At 42.8% G+C, this 16736-nt stretch overlaps 1 protein-coding gene across 1 annotated transcript; it reads left to right on the plus strand.

Annotated features, from left to right (window-relative positions):
- The first annotated feature begins 11150 nt into the window (after positions 1 to 11150).
- LOC123187303 (protein NETWORKED 2A) lies at positions 11151 to 16001 on the plus strand. Its single transcript, XM_044599127.1, has 3 exons — positions 11151 to 11478; positions 12109 to 15561; positions 15672 to 16001. The coding sequence occupies exons 1-2, from the start codon at positions 11385 to 11387 to the stop codon at positions 15558 to 15560; spliced, it is 3546 nt and encodes a 1181-aa protein (XP_044455062.1). The 5' UTR covers positions 11151 to 11384; the 3' UTR covers position 15561; positions 15672 to 16001.
- The last annotated feature ends 735 nt before the right edge of the window (positions 16002 to 16736 follow it).

Genomic DNA, 16736 nt, shown 5'->3' on the forward strand with positions numbered 1-16736 from the left:
CCATAGGACAGCACCAATAATAAAACATGCAACTCAAACCAATCACGATCATCAAATAGCCCATAGGACAAAACGGATCTACTCAAACATCATAGGATAGCCATACATCATTGGGAAATAATATATAACATTGAGCACCATGTTTAAGTAGATATTACAGCGGGTAAGAGAGAGGTTACACTGCTGCATAGAGGGGGGAAGAGTCGGTGATGATGGTGGTGAAGTTGTTGGTGAAGATTGCGGTGATGATGATGGCCCCCGGTGGCACTCCGGTGCCACCGGAAGCGAGGGGGGAGAGCCCTCTTCTTATTCTTCTTCCTTGACCTTCCCCCTAGATGGGAGAAGGGTTTCCCCTCTGGTCCATGGCCTCCATGTCTCTCTCTGTTTCTGCGTTCTCAGATTCTGCCCTTTCACCGTTTCTTATATTCCTGGAGATCCATAACTCCGATTGGGATGAAATTTTAACACAATCTCTATCCGGATATTAGCTCTCTTGCGGCGAAGGAAGGGCACCAACCACCTTACGGGGTGGCCACGAGGGTCAGGGGCGCGCCCAGGGGGTGGGGCACGGCCCCCTGCCTCGTGCGTCCCTCGGGCACCGTCTCGCGTGGATTTTTCTTCCCAAAAATCATATATATTCCAAAAAAAATCTCCATCAGTTTTTATCCTGTTTGTACTCCATTTGATATGGATATTTTGCGAAACAAAAAAATGCAACAAACAGGAACTGACACTGGGCACTGGATCAATATGTTAGTCCCAAAAATAGTATAAGAAGTTGCCAAAAGTATATGAAAGTTGTGGAATATTGGCATGGAACAATCAAAAATTATAGATACGACGGAGACGTATCAATCATAAACTCGAAGTTCATCAGATCCCAACAAACACACCGCAGAGTTACATCATATGGATCTCCAAGAGACCATTGTATTGAGGATCAAGAGAGAGAGAGATGAAGCCATCTAGCTACTAACTACGACCCCGAAGGTCTACAAAGGATCACTTACGCTTCATCGGAGAGGCAATAATGGAGGTGGTGAACCCCATCCGAGATGGTGTCTAGATTGGATCCGGTGGTTCTGGACTCTGCGGCGGCTGGATGAATATTTCATTGACTCCTCTAGGATTTCTGGAATATTGGAGTATTTATAGAGAAAAGAGGCGGTCCGGGGGGCACCCGAGGTGGGCACAACCCACCAGGGCGCACCTGGGCCTTGGCGCGCCCTGGTGGGTGATACGTCTCCAACGTATCTATAATTTTTGATTGTTCCATGCTATTATATTATCTGTTTTGGATGTTTATGGCCTTTATTATACACTTTTATATTATTTTTGGGACTAACCTATTAACCCAGAGCCTAGTGCCAGTTTCTGTTTTTTCCCTTGTTTTAGAGTATCGCAGAAAAGGAAAATCAAACGGAGTCCAATTGACCTGAAACTTCACGGAACTTATTTTTGGACCAGAAGAAGCCCACGGAGTATCGGAGTTAGACCAGGAGAATCCCGGGCTGCCCACGAGGGTGGGGGGCGTGCCCATCCCCTTGGGCGCGCCCCCTGCCTTGTGGACAGCCCGGAGGTCCACCGACGTACTTCTTCCTCCCATATATACCCATATACCCTAAAAACTTCGGGGAGCACAATAGATCGGGAGTTCCGCCGCCAGAAGCCTCCGTAGCCACCGAAAACCAATCTATACCCGTTTGGACACCCTGCCAGAGGGGGAATCCCTCTCCGGTGGCCATCTTCATCATCCCGGTGCTCTCCATGACGAGGAGGGAGTAGTTCTCCCTCGGAGCTGAGGGTATGTACCAGTAGCTATGTGTTTGATCTCTCTCTCTCTCTCGTGTTCTTGAGGTGGCACGATCTTGATGTATCGCGAGCTTTGCTATTATAGTTGGATCTTATGATGTTTCTCCCCCTCTACTCTCTTGTAATGGATTGAGTTTTTCCTTTGAAGTTATCTTATCGGATTGAGTCTTTAAGGATTTGAGAACACTTGATGTATGTTTTGATGATCAACTTGTGGGTTACGTGACCTTGGGAATCTATGCATAGGGGTTGGCACACGTTTTCGTCTTGACTCTCCGGTAGAAACTTTGGGGCACTCTTTGAGGTTCTATGTGTTGGTTGAATAGATGAATATGAGATTGTGTGATGCATATCGTAGAATCATACCCACGGATACTTGAGGTGACATTGGAGTATCTAGGTGACATTAGGGTTTTGGTTGATTTGTGTCTTAAGGTGTTATTCTAGTACGAACTCTAGGGCTGTTTGTGACACTTATAGGAATAGCCCAACGGATTGATTGGAAAGAATAACTTTGAGGTGGTTTTGTACCCTACCATAATCTCTTCGTTTGTTCTCCGCTATTAGTGACTTGGAGTGACTCTTTGTTGCATGTTGAGGGGTAGCTATATGATCCAATTATGTTATTATTGTTGAGAGGACTTGCACTAGTGAAAGTATGAACCCTAGGCCTTGTTTCAACGCATTGCAATACCGTTTGTGCTCACTTTTATCATTAGTTACCTTGCTGTTTTTATATTTTCAGATTACAAATACCTTTATCTACTATCCACATTGCACTTGTATCACCATCTCTTCGCCGAACTAGTGCACCTATACAATTTACCATTGTATTGGGTGTGTTGAGGACACAAGAGACTCTTTGTTATTTGGTTGCAGGGTTGTTTGAGAGAGACCATCTTCATCCTACGCCTCCCACGGATTGATAAAACTTAGGTCATCACTTGAGGGAAATTTTCTATTGTCCTACAAACCTTTGCACTTGGAGGCCCAACAACGTCTACAAGAAGAAGGTTGTGTAGTAGACATCAAGCTCATTTCTGGCGCCGTTGCTGCGGAGGTTAGCGCTTGAAGGTATATCTTTAGATCTTGCAATTGAATCTTTTTGTTTCTTGTTTTATCACTAGTTTAGTTTATAAAAGAAAACTAAAAGAGGAATTAATTTTGCCTCATACACTTCATCTTTTTAATATCTTTCGTGAGTATGATGGAAAGGAAAATTGTGCCGAAGTGTTAGAAGAAGAATGCATTAAAATGTTTGGCACTAAATCTTTGGATGATGAGCATGATTGCAATGTTGTTAGTATGAACTCCTTGAATATCCATAGTACTAATGACGACTGCACTAGTTATGATGAAAATGTCTCCTATAAACATGTCAATTTTTGTGGAGTGCATTGGGTTTGCAAGTACACACCAAATAGGGAAGATAGATATTGCAAGAGGCATCACCATTTGGAAACTAAATTGTTGCAAGAAAGGCTAGATGTTTGTGCTAAAAGATTCAATATTTATCGCCATCCTTGTGAACTTTGCAATGAACATGGTCATTTAAAGCTCCAATGCTATTTGTTTCATGATCAAGTCGTGTCCAAAAATTGTGATAACTTGATTACCCTTGAGCATCATAAAGAGCTTAGTCTTCTTTTGGGTTATGAAGAAATGAAACATATAACTGAGGGTATTCCAAAATTTAATCTCGATAAATTTCTTGACTTTGATCTAGAAGAAATTTATATGTATTGTGCGGTGAATTGCATTGAAAACCCTTATATTGCCAATTACATAAAGAAAAGAAAACAAATAGAGGATGAAGAGAATACTAATGAAAGGGAAGAGACTTCCCAATACCCTCCTATTATTTCTTATGATGAATCAGGTAACAAGGAGGAGCCTCCTATTCAACCAATCTCATTAATAAGGAGCTCAAAAAGAGGATTGAACCCACACATGATGTGGTGAAGAAGAAGAAAAGAAAAAGGAAGAGAGGTAAAAAGATATCTCTCCCAAATAATGCTGCTCCTATTACTGTTGTGCCTCATGAAAATATAATTGTGGAAGATAATGCTACTTCTTATGATCTTGAAAATCTTTTTGGCACTTGCTTGGAAGAATATGATAATTGCTATACTATTGGTGCTATCCATACTATTAATGATGAGAGTGATTATGCTTATGATATGAAAAGGCCCAAGCTTGGGGATGCTATGTTTGATGAAGATGATGTTTTTGAGAATATATTTGCTGCAATTAATGTTTGTCCCAAGCTTGGGGAAGCTATGTTTAATGAAGATGATATTTTTAGTCTCCCAAGTTTTGATATGCAAATTTATAATGATGATAGCATGCCTCCTACTTATGATGATTATATTGATGAACGTGGGTTTGGAAGAGTGTCAACTTTAGGAAGTAATGATCCCACTATTTTGGAAGATGTTGAATCTTATTATGGTAATTATGAAAGTGTATTTGGAGAGGTGGTGACTTTATTTAGTGATGATTCCACTATCTTGGAAGAGATTTCAATCGATTATGATGAGAACAAAGTTGCTACTTATGATAATTATTGTGATGATACATATGCTATAAAAAGTAGTGATGATTATATTTATAAAACTTGTCATGATTATGATTACCCTTTTTCTGAACATTACTCTTTTAAGGTGGAAACAATTTATAGTATTTGAGTTTCTAATGATACTTCCACTATTCTGAATGAAAAGAATCTTGCTTATGTGGAGAGTAGTAAATTTTCTATGCTTGTAGATCATGAAAAGAATGCTTTAGGTGCTGGTTATATTGTTGAATTCATTCATGATGCTACTGAAAATTATTATGAGGGGGGAACTTATGCTTGTAGGAATTGCAATAATATCAAGTTTCCTCTCTATGTGCTTAAAGTTTTGAAGTTATGCTTGTTTTACCTTCCTATGCAAGTTGATTCTTGTTTCCACAAGTTGTTTGCTCACAAATCCCTATGCATAGGAAGTGGGTTAGACTTAAATTTGCTAGTCATATTCTTCATGATGCTCTCTTTATGTTACAATTCTTATCTTTTATGTGAGCATCATTGAAATCATCATGCCTAGCTAGGGGCGTTAAACGATAGCGCTTGTTGGGAGGCAACCCATTTTTATTTTTGTACCTTGCTTTTTGCTCCTGTTTAGTAATAAATAATTCTTCTATCCTCTTTTTATATGTGGTTTTATGCTTTTAATTAGTGTTTGTGCCAAGTAGAACCCTTGGGAAGACTTGGGGAAAGTCTTGGTGATCTTGCTGTAAAAAACAGAAACTTTAGCGCTCACGAGAATTACTGCCGTTTTTTATTGGAGAGTGATATTTAGTTAATTATTTTCGAAGAGGATTAATAGACAAATTCCTAAGGTCCACCAATTTATTTGAGAATTTTATGAGTTCCAGAAGTGTACATTTTATCCAGATTACTACAGACTGTTCTATTTTTGACAGATTCTATTTTCTATGTGTTGTTTGCTTATTTTGATGAATCTATGAGTAGTATCGGAGGGTATGAACCATAGAGAAGTTGGAATACAGTAGATATTACACCAATATGAATTTAGAATGAGTTCACAACAGTACCTAAGTGGTGATTTATTTTCTTATACTAACAGAGCTTACGAGTTTTCTGTTAAGTTTTGTGTTGTGAAGTTTTTAAGTTTTGGGTAAAGATTCGATGGTCTATGGAATAAGGAGTGGCAAGAGCCTAAGCTTTGGGGTGACCAAGGCACCCCAAGGTAATATTCAAGGACAACCAAAAGCCTAAGCTTGGGGATGCCCCAGAAGGCATCCCCTCTTTCGTCTTCATTCATTGGTAACTTTACTTGGAGCTATATTTTTATTTACCACATGATATGTGTTTTGTCTGGAGCGTCAATTTATTTTGTTAGGATTTCTTGCTGTTTGAATAAAATACAAAGATCTGAAATTCTTTAATGTTAGAGAGTCTTCATATAGTTGCATAATTATTCAACTACTCATTGATCTTCACTTATATCTTTTGGAGTAGTTTGTCGTTTGCTCTAGTGCTTCACTTATATCTTTTAGAGCACTGCGGTGGTTTTATTTTGAAGAAATAGATGAACTCTCGTGCTTCACTTATATCATTTTGAGAGTCTCTAAACAACATGGTAGTTTGCTTTGGTTATGAATTTAGTCCTAATATGATGGGCATCCAAGAGGGATATAATAAAAACTTTCATATAAAGTGCATTGAATACTATGAGAAGTTTGATACTTGATGATTGTTTTGAGATATGGAGATGGTGATATTAGAGTCATGCTAGTTGAGTAGTTGTGAATTTGATAAATACTTGTGTTGAAGTTTGTGATTCCCGTAGCATGCACGCATGGTGAACCGTTATGTGACGAAGTTGGAGCACGATTTATTTATTGATTGACCTCCTTATGAGTGGCGGTCGGGGACGAGCGATGGTCTTTTCCTACCAATCTATCCCCCTAGGAGCATGCACGTAGTACTTTGTTTCGATAACTAATAGATTTTTGCAATAAATATGTGAGTTCTTTATGACTAATGTTGAGTCCATGGATTATACGCACTCTCACCCTTCCACCATTGCTAGCCTCTCTAATATCGCGCACCTTTCGCCGGTATCATAAACCCGCCATATACCTTCCTCAAAACAGCCACCATACCTACCTATCATGGCATTTCCATAGCCATTCCGAGATATATTGCCATGTAACTTTCACCGTTCCGTTTACTATGACACGCTCCATCATTGTCATATTGCTTTGCATGATCATGTAGTTGACATTTTAGTTGTGGCAAAGCCACCGTTCATAATTCTTTCATACATGTCACTCATGAGTCATTACACATCCCGGTACACCGTCGGAGGCATTCATATATAGTCATACTTTGTTCTAGTATCGAGTTGTAATCTTTGAGTTGTAAATAAATAGAAGTGTGATGATCATCATTAATAGAGCATTGTCTCCAAAAAAGAGAAGACATGCCAAATAAAAGAAAGGCCAAATAAAAAAAGAAAGGAAAATAAAAATGGGCAATGCTACTATCCTTTTACCACACTTGTGCTTCCAAGTAGCACCATGATCTTCATGATAGAGAGTCTCTTATGTTGTCACTTTCATATACTAGTGGAAATTTTCATTATAGAACTTGGCTTGTATATTCCAACAATGGGCTTCCTCAAATGTCCTAGGTCTTCGTGAGCAAGCAAGTTGGATGCACACCCACTTAGTTTCTTTTGTTGAGCTTTCATGCATTTATAGCTCTAGTGCATCCGTTGCATGGCAATCCCTACTCACTCACATTGATATCTATTAATGGGCATCTCCATAGCCCGTTGATACGCCTAGTTGATGTGAGACTGTCTTCTCCACAACCACCCTTCTATTCCACCTATAGTGCTATATTCATGGCTCACGCTCATATATTGCGTGAAGATTGAAAAAGTTTGAGAACATCAAAAGTATGAAACAATTGCTTGGCTTGTCATCGGGGTTGTGCATGATTTAAATATTTTGTGTGGTGAAGATGGAGCATAGCCAGACTATATGATTTTGTAGGGATAGCTTTCTTTGGCCATGTTATTTTGAGAAGACATAATTGCTTAGTTAGTATGCTTGAAGTATTATTATTTCTATGTCAATATTAAACTTTTGTCTTGAATCTTATGGATCTGAACATTCATGCCAAAATGAAGAGAATTACTTAAAGAAATATGTTAGGTAGCATTCCACATCAAAAGTTCTGTTTTTATCATTTACCTACTCGAGGACGAGCAGGAATTAAGCTTGGGGATGTTGATACATCTCCAACGTATCTATAATTTTTTATTGTTCCATGCTATTATATTATCTGTTTTGGATGTTTATGGGCTTTATTACACACTTTTATATTATTTTTGGGACTAACCTGTTAACCCAGATACTAGTGCCAGTTTCTGTTTTTTCCTTGTTTTAGAGTATCGCAGAAAAGGAAAATCAAACGGAGTCCAATTGACCTGAAACTTCATGGAACTTATTTCTGGACCAGAAGAAGCCCACGGAGTATCGGAGTTGGACCAGGAGAGTCCCGGGCTGCCCACGAGGGTGGGGGCGCGCCCCCTGCCTCGTGGACAGCCCGGAGGTCCACCGACGTACTTCTTCCTCCCATATATACCCATATACCCTAAAAACTTCGGGGAGCACAATAGATCGGGAGTTCCACCGCCAGAAGTCTCCATAGCCACCGAAAACCAATCTAGACCCATTCCGGCACCCTGCCGAAGGGGGAATCCCTCTCCGGTGGCCATCTTCATCATCCCGGTGCTCTCCATGACGAGGAGGGAGTAGTTCTCCCTCGGGGCTGAGGGTATGTACCAGTAGCTATGTGTTTGATCTCTCTCTCTCTCTCTCTCTCTCTCTCTCTCTCTCTCTCGTGTTCTTGAGGTGACACGATCTTGATGTATCGCGAGCTTTGCTATTATAGTTGGATCTTATGATGTTTCTCCCCCTCTACTCTCTTGTAATGGATTGAGTTTTCCCTTTGAAGTTATCTTATCGGATTGAGTCTTTAAGGATTTGAGAACACTTGATGTATGTTTTGGTGATCAACTTGCGGGTTACGTGACCTTGGGAATCTATGCATAGGGGTTGGCACACGTTTTCGTCTTGACTCTCCGGTAGAAACTTTGGGGCACTCTTTGAGGTTCTATGTGTTGGTTGAATAGATGAATCTGAGATTGTGTGATGCATATCGTATAATCATACCCACGGATACTTGAGGTGACATTGGAGTATCTAGGTGACATTAGGGTTTTGGTTGATTTGTATCTTAAGGTGTTATTCTAATACGAACTCTAGGGATGTTTGTGACACTTATAGGAATAGCCCAACAGATTGATTGAAAAGAATAACTTTGAGGTGGTTTCGTACCCTATCATAATCTCTTCGTTTGTTCTCCGCTATTAGTGACTTTGGAGTGACTCTTTGTTGCATGTTGAGGGATAGCTATATGATCCAATTATGTTATTATTGTTGAGAGGACTTGCACTAGTGAAAGTATGAACCCTAGGCCTTGTTTCAACGCATTGCAATACCGTTTGTGCTCACTTTTATCATTAGTTATCTTACTATTTTTATATTTTCAAATTACAAATACCTTTATCTACTATCCATATTACACTTGTATCACCATCTCCTCGCCGAACTAGTGCACCTATACAATTTACCATTGTATTGGGTGTGTTGGGGACACAAGAGACTCTTTGTTATTTGGTTGCAGTGTTGTTTGAGAGAGATCATCTTCATCCTACGCCTCCCACGGATTGATAAACCTTAGGTTATCCACTTGAGGGAAATTTGCTACTGTCCTACAAACCTCTGCACTTGGAGGCCCAACAACGTCTACAAAAAGAAGGTTGTGTAGTAGACATCAGTGGGTTGTGCCTCCCTCGGGGCATCCCAGGCGCAGCCAGGGCCCGTTGTGTTCCTTCTGGCCCATAAAAATTTTCCGTGGAGTTTCGTGGTATTTGGACTCCGTCTGATATTGATTTTTCTGCGATGTAAAAAACATAGAAAAAACAACAACTGGCATTTGGCACTATGTCAATAGGTTAGCACCAAAAAATAATATAAAATGATTATAAAACATCCAAGATTGATAATATAATAACATGAAACAATAAAAAATTATAGATATGTTAGAGACGTATCAGTGACCCAGATGATGTGCAGAAGCCAAACCAAGCATCAGATTCGTGTGTTCACTGGTCCGGTTCGAGAGCTCAAACCCAATTTGAAGCGCCAGATGTGGCCATCCTTCACAAAATTCCAGATTTTCTAGCACTGATTCCAAATTAATCTCGGGCCACTGTCCCATCTGCATATCTACAGTTGCTTTGCTCGTGCAATGTTGTACCTCTAATCTCTTATTCTCAAAACTTGTTACCGATTTGAGGGTGGGGATGGCAGACAAGTTACCTTGTTCAGCATGTAACCCCAACGGTGCTTTTGTAGTGGATTTCCAGAGCGTGCTTCGGCCAACGCCCACTTGATCAATTGAAGAGGTTGCAGGCGCCATGGCGTAGCCATGCGCGCCCGCTCCTCCGACGTGGATTCGGTGAAGATGATTTCCGCCATGAGTCCAAACTCGAACTCGAGCCTGCGCTGCCAGATCTGGACATCTCGCACCACTCTACGCGGGGATCGAGCTGGACTTCTGCATTCTGCCTCGCCCGCCGCAATTCCTTCGAGCACCTCTCTGATCCCTGGACCGCCTCCCAGATCCGATTTGCCCGCACATCCCACCGCCGCGAGCGCAAATCCGGCAAATGCTCCGGCGTGACCGCCCTGTGAGACCAAAGCAGCGGGTCTCCTCTGAGGAAGAGGTGAGTCTCGCTCAACGGCGGCGGCGGCCGGGCGATACGCGCGGCAACGAACGCTCATGGGATGTCGGGATCCAGGTGATCCATGGGATCCGGAGGGAAACGTCGACGAGAGAGGGCGTATGGTGGCTACCGGGGCGGTGTGGGAGGCAGGTGGCGCTGGCGCGGTGAGTGGCATGGCGGATCTAGGGTGGGGGAGGGTCGCCGTCGCGGGGGGCGGGAGCATGTTTCAAACCCTCCTCATCACGGCCTGTTCTCCTAGTGGCCGATCCAAACGCAGGCATGTACTAGTGTACTAGTGTACTAATAGTACAGATCAGCAAAGCGAGGTCACCGACGGTCGCGGATCCGATCGTGGCACCCACGCCAAAACGTCCCAGTGAATCCACCATCTTTCCCCTTGATGATTCAGCCTTGCACGACCCCATCATGCATCCACGCTCGACCACCTGTTCCTTCCTTTCCCTCTGCCTTTTCCGAAAATCAGATTTGCTTTTGCGTCCAATCACTCGTTATCGATCATAAAAATATCTCCCTGAGCCAGTTTCGAAAATAAATAAATAATACTCCCATTAACGCCTCCTCATCTATTTGCCTCGGGATTAACGCTAAATAGTAGACAGCCAATAGACTGGATTTGAAATCATAAATACCACCACATTCCATCAGATACTATGGTATATCTTTGGTAAACCAAATTTGGCACAAAAAAAAATTCATATATGGAATAGTAGTAGTAATTGTAAATTCACGGAAGGAGACATGCAAGTCCATTCCCCCCAATGCGAACGCGTTCGGCTCCGTTAACTTGGGCCTTTTTCATCGGCATAAAAAAGGAAGAAATTAAAAAGGCGTTTCTCCTTTGTAGATAGAAAAAAAGGGAAAGAAATTGACAGAAAGAAACGCGCAGAAGGAAGAGGGAAAAAAAATACGACTAGTATTCAATGATTCTTTGCCCCTGGTCGGGCTCCTTGCTTGCTTTGCATCCTCTGCTTCGCTTCGGCCTTGGGCTTTGCTCCGTCCCCACACGAATAAGCGCCTCCCCTCGCCGTGGGGGGGAGGGAGATCCGGCAGAATCACCGCCCCTTGCTTGTCTCCCCCCGCAACCTCGTTGGCTCCGCCCAGCTCTTCTTCTCCGACCCAACCCAACCCTCTTCCCCACTCCAAGGCTGCTGTTGATCTACTGGGATTCTAGATGAGATGCTGCAGCGGGCGGCGAGCAACGCCTACTCGTGGTGGTGGGCGAGCCACATCCGCACCACCCAGTCCAAGTGGCTCGACGCAAACCTCCAAGGTTCGTACGATTCTATCATCGTCCTCCGCCCAATCCAATCTTTGCTTACCGCTACTTGTCCTGCCCTTCTTTGCTCCGATTTAATGCTGTCCCCCCCCCTAGTTCAGGTTCAGATGTCTTGCTAAAATCGTCCGTGTCCTTGATTCGATTGGGAATGGCCGGCACCGTGTACCGTGCTGTGCATCTTAGTCGGATGGAATTTATAGCAAATTTGTACTGTTTCTCAAACAATTGCCCGTGCTTGTTCTCTGAAGAGGAAAATAAACCAGGATGGTTGTCAGGTGTAAAATCAAAGGCGACAAGCCTCAACCAAGATGAACCGTAGTGGTCATCAAAAGCAATAAGCTTCCTCCCATCAGGACTCGGTCAAATCCATGACCAAGTAGTCAAATTGTGGTCGTTTTCTTTTGTTCACATATTGAGCAGACTAAGTTTTGTGTCGACTCCATTGTTCACATCTCGAGGTACCTATGTGTTCCGGTGTTCATGGAAATAATTGTTAATTCATATTTGATCCCATCACTACTGAAACAAAAGCTAGTATCTGTTTATATTTGGCAGTACGCAATGCAGTGTTGCCACTTGTACACATACGAGGTAATTAATACTCGGTGCTATGTGGCTGTGCAGATGTGGAAAACAGGGTCAAGATCATGCTCAAGCTCCTCGGGGAGGAGGCCGATTCGTTCGGCAAGAGGGCTGAGATGTACTACCGCAGGAGGCCGGAGGTCATAAACCATGTCGAAGACGTGTACAGGGCATACAGGGCTCTTGTTGAGCGCTATGACCACCTGTCCAAGGAGCTGCACAAGGCCAACCACACCATCGCCACTGCTTGTCCAGAGGAAGTGCAGTATGCCATGTTGGAAGAGGAGGACGATAATTTCCCGAGAGCAATCATGCCCATCAACTCGCGCAAGATACAGAAATCGACCGTGGATGACATTCTGAAGAGAAAAAGAGAAGGGACTCCCGGGCGTAACAGGACAGTGCATGAGAAGCCTGATCCTAATATGAGCAAAGATAAGGCCGAAGCAGAGATTGGCAGGCTGCAAAAGGCTATACTTGTCATGCAGACTGAGAAAGAATTCGTTAAGAGTTCTTATGAGAGTGGAATTGCCAAGTATTGGGAGATTGAGAAGCAGATTGCAGATATGCAGGAGGAAATCTGTCACATGCAAGATGAATTTGACGCTCATGCAGCCATTGATGATGATGAAGCCCGTGCCTTGATGACGATAACGGCTCTTAGGTCATGTCAGGGTACGGTTGCTAAGCTTGTGGAAAAATTTGAGGAGTTGATTAGGAGTGCAAAAATGGAGTCTGAGAAAATAGTGTCTCTCCGAGAAAGGTTTTATGCTTTGAGCAGAATCATTGACCCGTCTAAAGAAGAAGTTGACAGCGCAAACATGACAGCGAATGACAGAGTTTATCCCATTACTAAGGAAATTCTTGAGTTACAGACTATATATGATAAAATCGAGGACTTCTTTGAAAACAATTCAGAGTCCTCTGTGGAGGAGATGGCATATAAAGTTGATGAACTTGTTGATAAGATCATTAACTTGGAGCTGAAGTTCCCAAAGCAGTCTGCACAAATCAAGCAATTGAAAGAAGAGAATGAGAAGATCAACAACAAATTAGACGATCTACAAGATGAGATGGCACTCCGTGATGATCCAAGCGACTCAAGTGAAGAGCTCAAGCTAGTGGAAGATGAATTGAACAGAACCAGGGCTCTTGAAGGATCTATAATCGAGGAGGAAGTTCTTGTTAGCGCAGCATTTTCTGAAGTTTTTACTTGCATAACTAATATATCAAAGGCATTTGTACCAGTTGGTGCTGAAGACCTGCCTGAGTTGTCAGCTGCAGCTGGAGACAAGGCAACACTGTCTGAAGATGTATCCATGGAAAATGGTACAACAGAGAACAGCAAAACGGACGGAGGAGAAATCAGTGGTATACAGGCGCAAGCTACAGGTGATAATTTGGGCAGACATGGTCCCCAAAATCAAGATGACTCAGAAGTTGTTGATCACAATTCATCAGGTAGTACTGATGGTGTCCATGACTCCAAGAATGGTGCCGAGGAAAGCGTTCAGATGGGGAATTGCTCTATGCAGGAAGAATTCAGAGATAACAAGTCACTACAAGCTGGCAACCATGTTGATCTGATTGTTTGTCCGGACAATGAAAATAGTCTCAACAAGTTGGCAACAGATAGCTCATCAAAAGAAGTAGACCAGAGTTCGTCAGGTGGTATGGACGTTGCTCAAGGGCAAACTGTGGAAGGTGAATATTCACCAACTGCAGCCAGTCAGAATCATCTCCTTCCCTCAGAAAGTCTCAATGCTTTAAATAAGAAAAATGACTCTAATGAAGATGGGTCTTCAGTGGAAGTTGCTGAGAGTTCATTTGGTGGTGACAACAGAACCCAAGACTTGAAGATTGATGGTGATGAAAATCCTGTTCCTGGGAACAGCTTGACCCAGGAGGAAGGATTTGGAGTTAGAGATGGCGAATCACCAAAAGCGATTGCTGAGATTAGTTTAGCTGGTTCTGCAAACTTTGATAGTTTCGGTGAAGAAGGTACGACAGGGGAAAATATGTTGCCCGAAGGTGCTCATAGTTCCAGTGATGCAGGTAAGAACCTGGACTTATGCCATGTGGATGAAGCAAAATCAGGTGAAGAGTTGCCAAAGCAAGGTGGCCAACTTGTTTCTCCAGTAAACATCCTAGATTTGAACACACACGGCGAAGTCAAATCATCTGATGAAGGTGTTCAAAAAAATTCACTTGGTCATGTGAATGCATATTCCTCGGAGGTGAGAGATGAAACCTCTCTCTCTGTACCAGCTAGAGATTCTGAGGAAACCAGAGGAGCGTATCCAGTAATATCAGAAGTACCAACAGATTCAGAAGATAAGGTCAACCACACTTCTGATAGTCAACTCGAAAAGAAAGATCCAAATGTCAAAATGCTTGCAAGCGAAGAAAGTATCTTGGACAACCATGGAAGCAGTAGCGGGCATGAAAAGTCCAATTTGATTTCACAAGAAGATGCACAGAGCGGGCTTGAGGGAAGAGACGCGATATTGCTCGCCGACTACAATGCAGTTCTCCGGAACTACAAAGAAACCAAGAGAAGGCTTGCCGAGTTGGAAAAGAAAAACCAGGAACATCTTGAAGATACAAAGGCAGTAATAAGGGAATTGAGGAATGCAAATTCAATGAAATATGTTGAGATCCAATCACTCAAAGGCCTACTGGACTCTTCAGAGACGCCACCCACTGATAGATCAGATCAGACTTTGGTTAGAGAACTTTCAATTGTGAAGGAAACCGATTCGAGCTACACTGATGCACCGGAGAGTGCTTCGGCAGTTGAAATGAAGTTCAGAACTGAAATCGATGAGTTAGTCGACGAAAACCTGCGGTTCCTGACAAGGTACAGCATGGCTTGCCACCAGGTGCAGGACTTCAACAGCAGATACCAGGAGCTACAGAATGAAATGGAGAGTTCTGAAAATAAGAAAATGGGAGGAGGAGAACCTGATGCCGCGATGGCAGAGCCTGAACCTGCTGAGAAGAAGTTGAGAGAGCTCAGGACTGAAGTGGACGTATGGTTTGAGCAGAATGTACTTCTCGACCGAGACCTGCAGCTCAAAACCGCATCTCTTTGCAGTCTGCAAGAGGAGATAGCCGAAGCCCTGCGGTCCAGCACGGAGATCGATGGCGCCAAGTTCACGCCGTACAAAGCGGCGAAGTTCCAAGGGGAGGTACGGAACATGCAGCAATCCAACAAGAAGATCGAGAGCGAGCTGCAGGCAGCGTTGGAGCGCATGAGGGAGCTTGAAGGCGAGGTGAATGTCACCTTGCGGAAGCTGAGGGAGAGCTTCGAGCTCTCGTCCAGGCGCTCGTCCCGCCGGGAGGCAGACAGCAGCTACCAAAACCAATTCAAGCATTTCCCGAGCAGACACAGAGTGCCGCTGCGGAACTTCCTGTTTGGTACGAAACCAAAGAAGAAATCGTTGTTTGCCTGCATCAATCCCACATACCAGAGACAATTCAGCGATTTTTGAGGTGTGTGTACCATTTTTTTTTCTCTTCGCATCGTCTTACGCTTTTTACACTTGTCGGCACCGTAGCCTGTGTTTATCCTGGTAGCTGACGTTTCTGTATTTTGCTTGCAGTGAATAGAATGCTGAAGTAAACTTGTACTAGCAGCGAAGATTCGGCTCATTATTTCCAGGAGGTAGTGCTGATCTATTATTTACAGAAACTCCGTTATAGTCGAGTGGTCCCGCTATTTGGATGGGAACACAGAAACAGAGTTGCCTCGTCTTTTTCATAGACAGAAACATTACCATTATACTGTACCATTTGGAAAAACAATATATACATTTTACCATACCATTGCTGCCATGTCAACTTTCAAGAACTGTGTTCAGATATGTACGAGGCAGCTGATGTTGCCTCTTGTGTTAGCTTTTGGTTTGTAAGAGCAGCTTTTGTTGAATGAATCTGCTGCATCTGGAAGGAGCATTAGGGGGATGTATCTGGTGCACAGGAGCAATTTGTGCTACCGGTGCACCGGTCGCCTGTTGCACATTCAAAAATGTTTGAAAAAATTTGAAAAAAAATCTAGTGAATTGACACAAAATCAATGTACGTTGTCACAAAAATTTAAATCAATATTTGAAACATTGCTTGAGATACAAAAATAACAAATTTGACACTGAATAGGTAGCACCAATTACCTTGGTGCACCAGATACGTTCCCGGAGCATTAGTATGGTGTCTTGTTTTGCACTGTAATATGGTTTGGTGCTTTATCTATTCATTTCATTGGTTTGGTTACATGTTCCGTTCATGGGCCTGCCTCTTTTTCATTTTTGTGAATGGGCTAGTGAGAACACCTGGCGGCGACCTCTGGCCTGCTCACAGACACATGGTACTTCTTGGCGTTGATCCATCAGGATAGTTCATTTGGGCTGGTAACTCGGAGTTTCTAATACCGTGTGCTGCATCCTTTCTATGACTGCCAACCCGGCCCTGCGTGATTCTGTGTGACAAGGCATATAATCACACAGAGCTACGTGCGAGTGGGCCGGCTCAATTAGCGCAGGTCCTTTCCAGTTTTAGGAAGGTTCTAGAAAGTTTTCGTCTGGTTTATTTGTGTTTATATTTTTCTGTTTTTTTTCAGTTTTAATTATTTTTCCTGTTTTTTTATCTCTTGTTTATCTTTTCTTTAAAAG

Source organism: Triticum aestivum, chromosome 2A, assembly GCF_018294505.1.
Source record: "Triticum aestivum cultivar Chinese Spring chromosome 2A, IWGSC CS RefSeq v2.1, whole genome shotgun sequence".
Lineage (NCBI taxonomy): Eukaryota > Viridiplantae > Streptophyta > Magnoliopsida > Poales > Poaceae > Triticum > Triticum aestivum.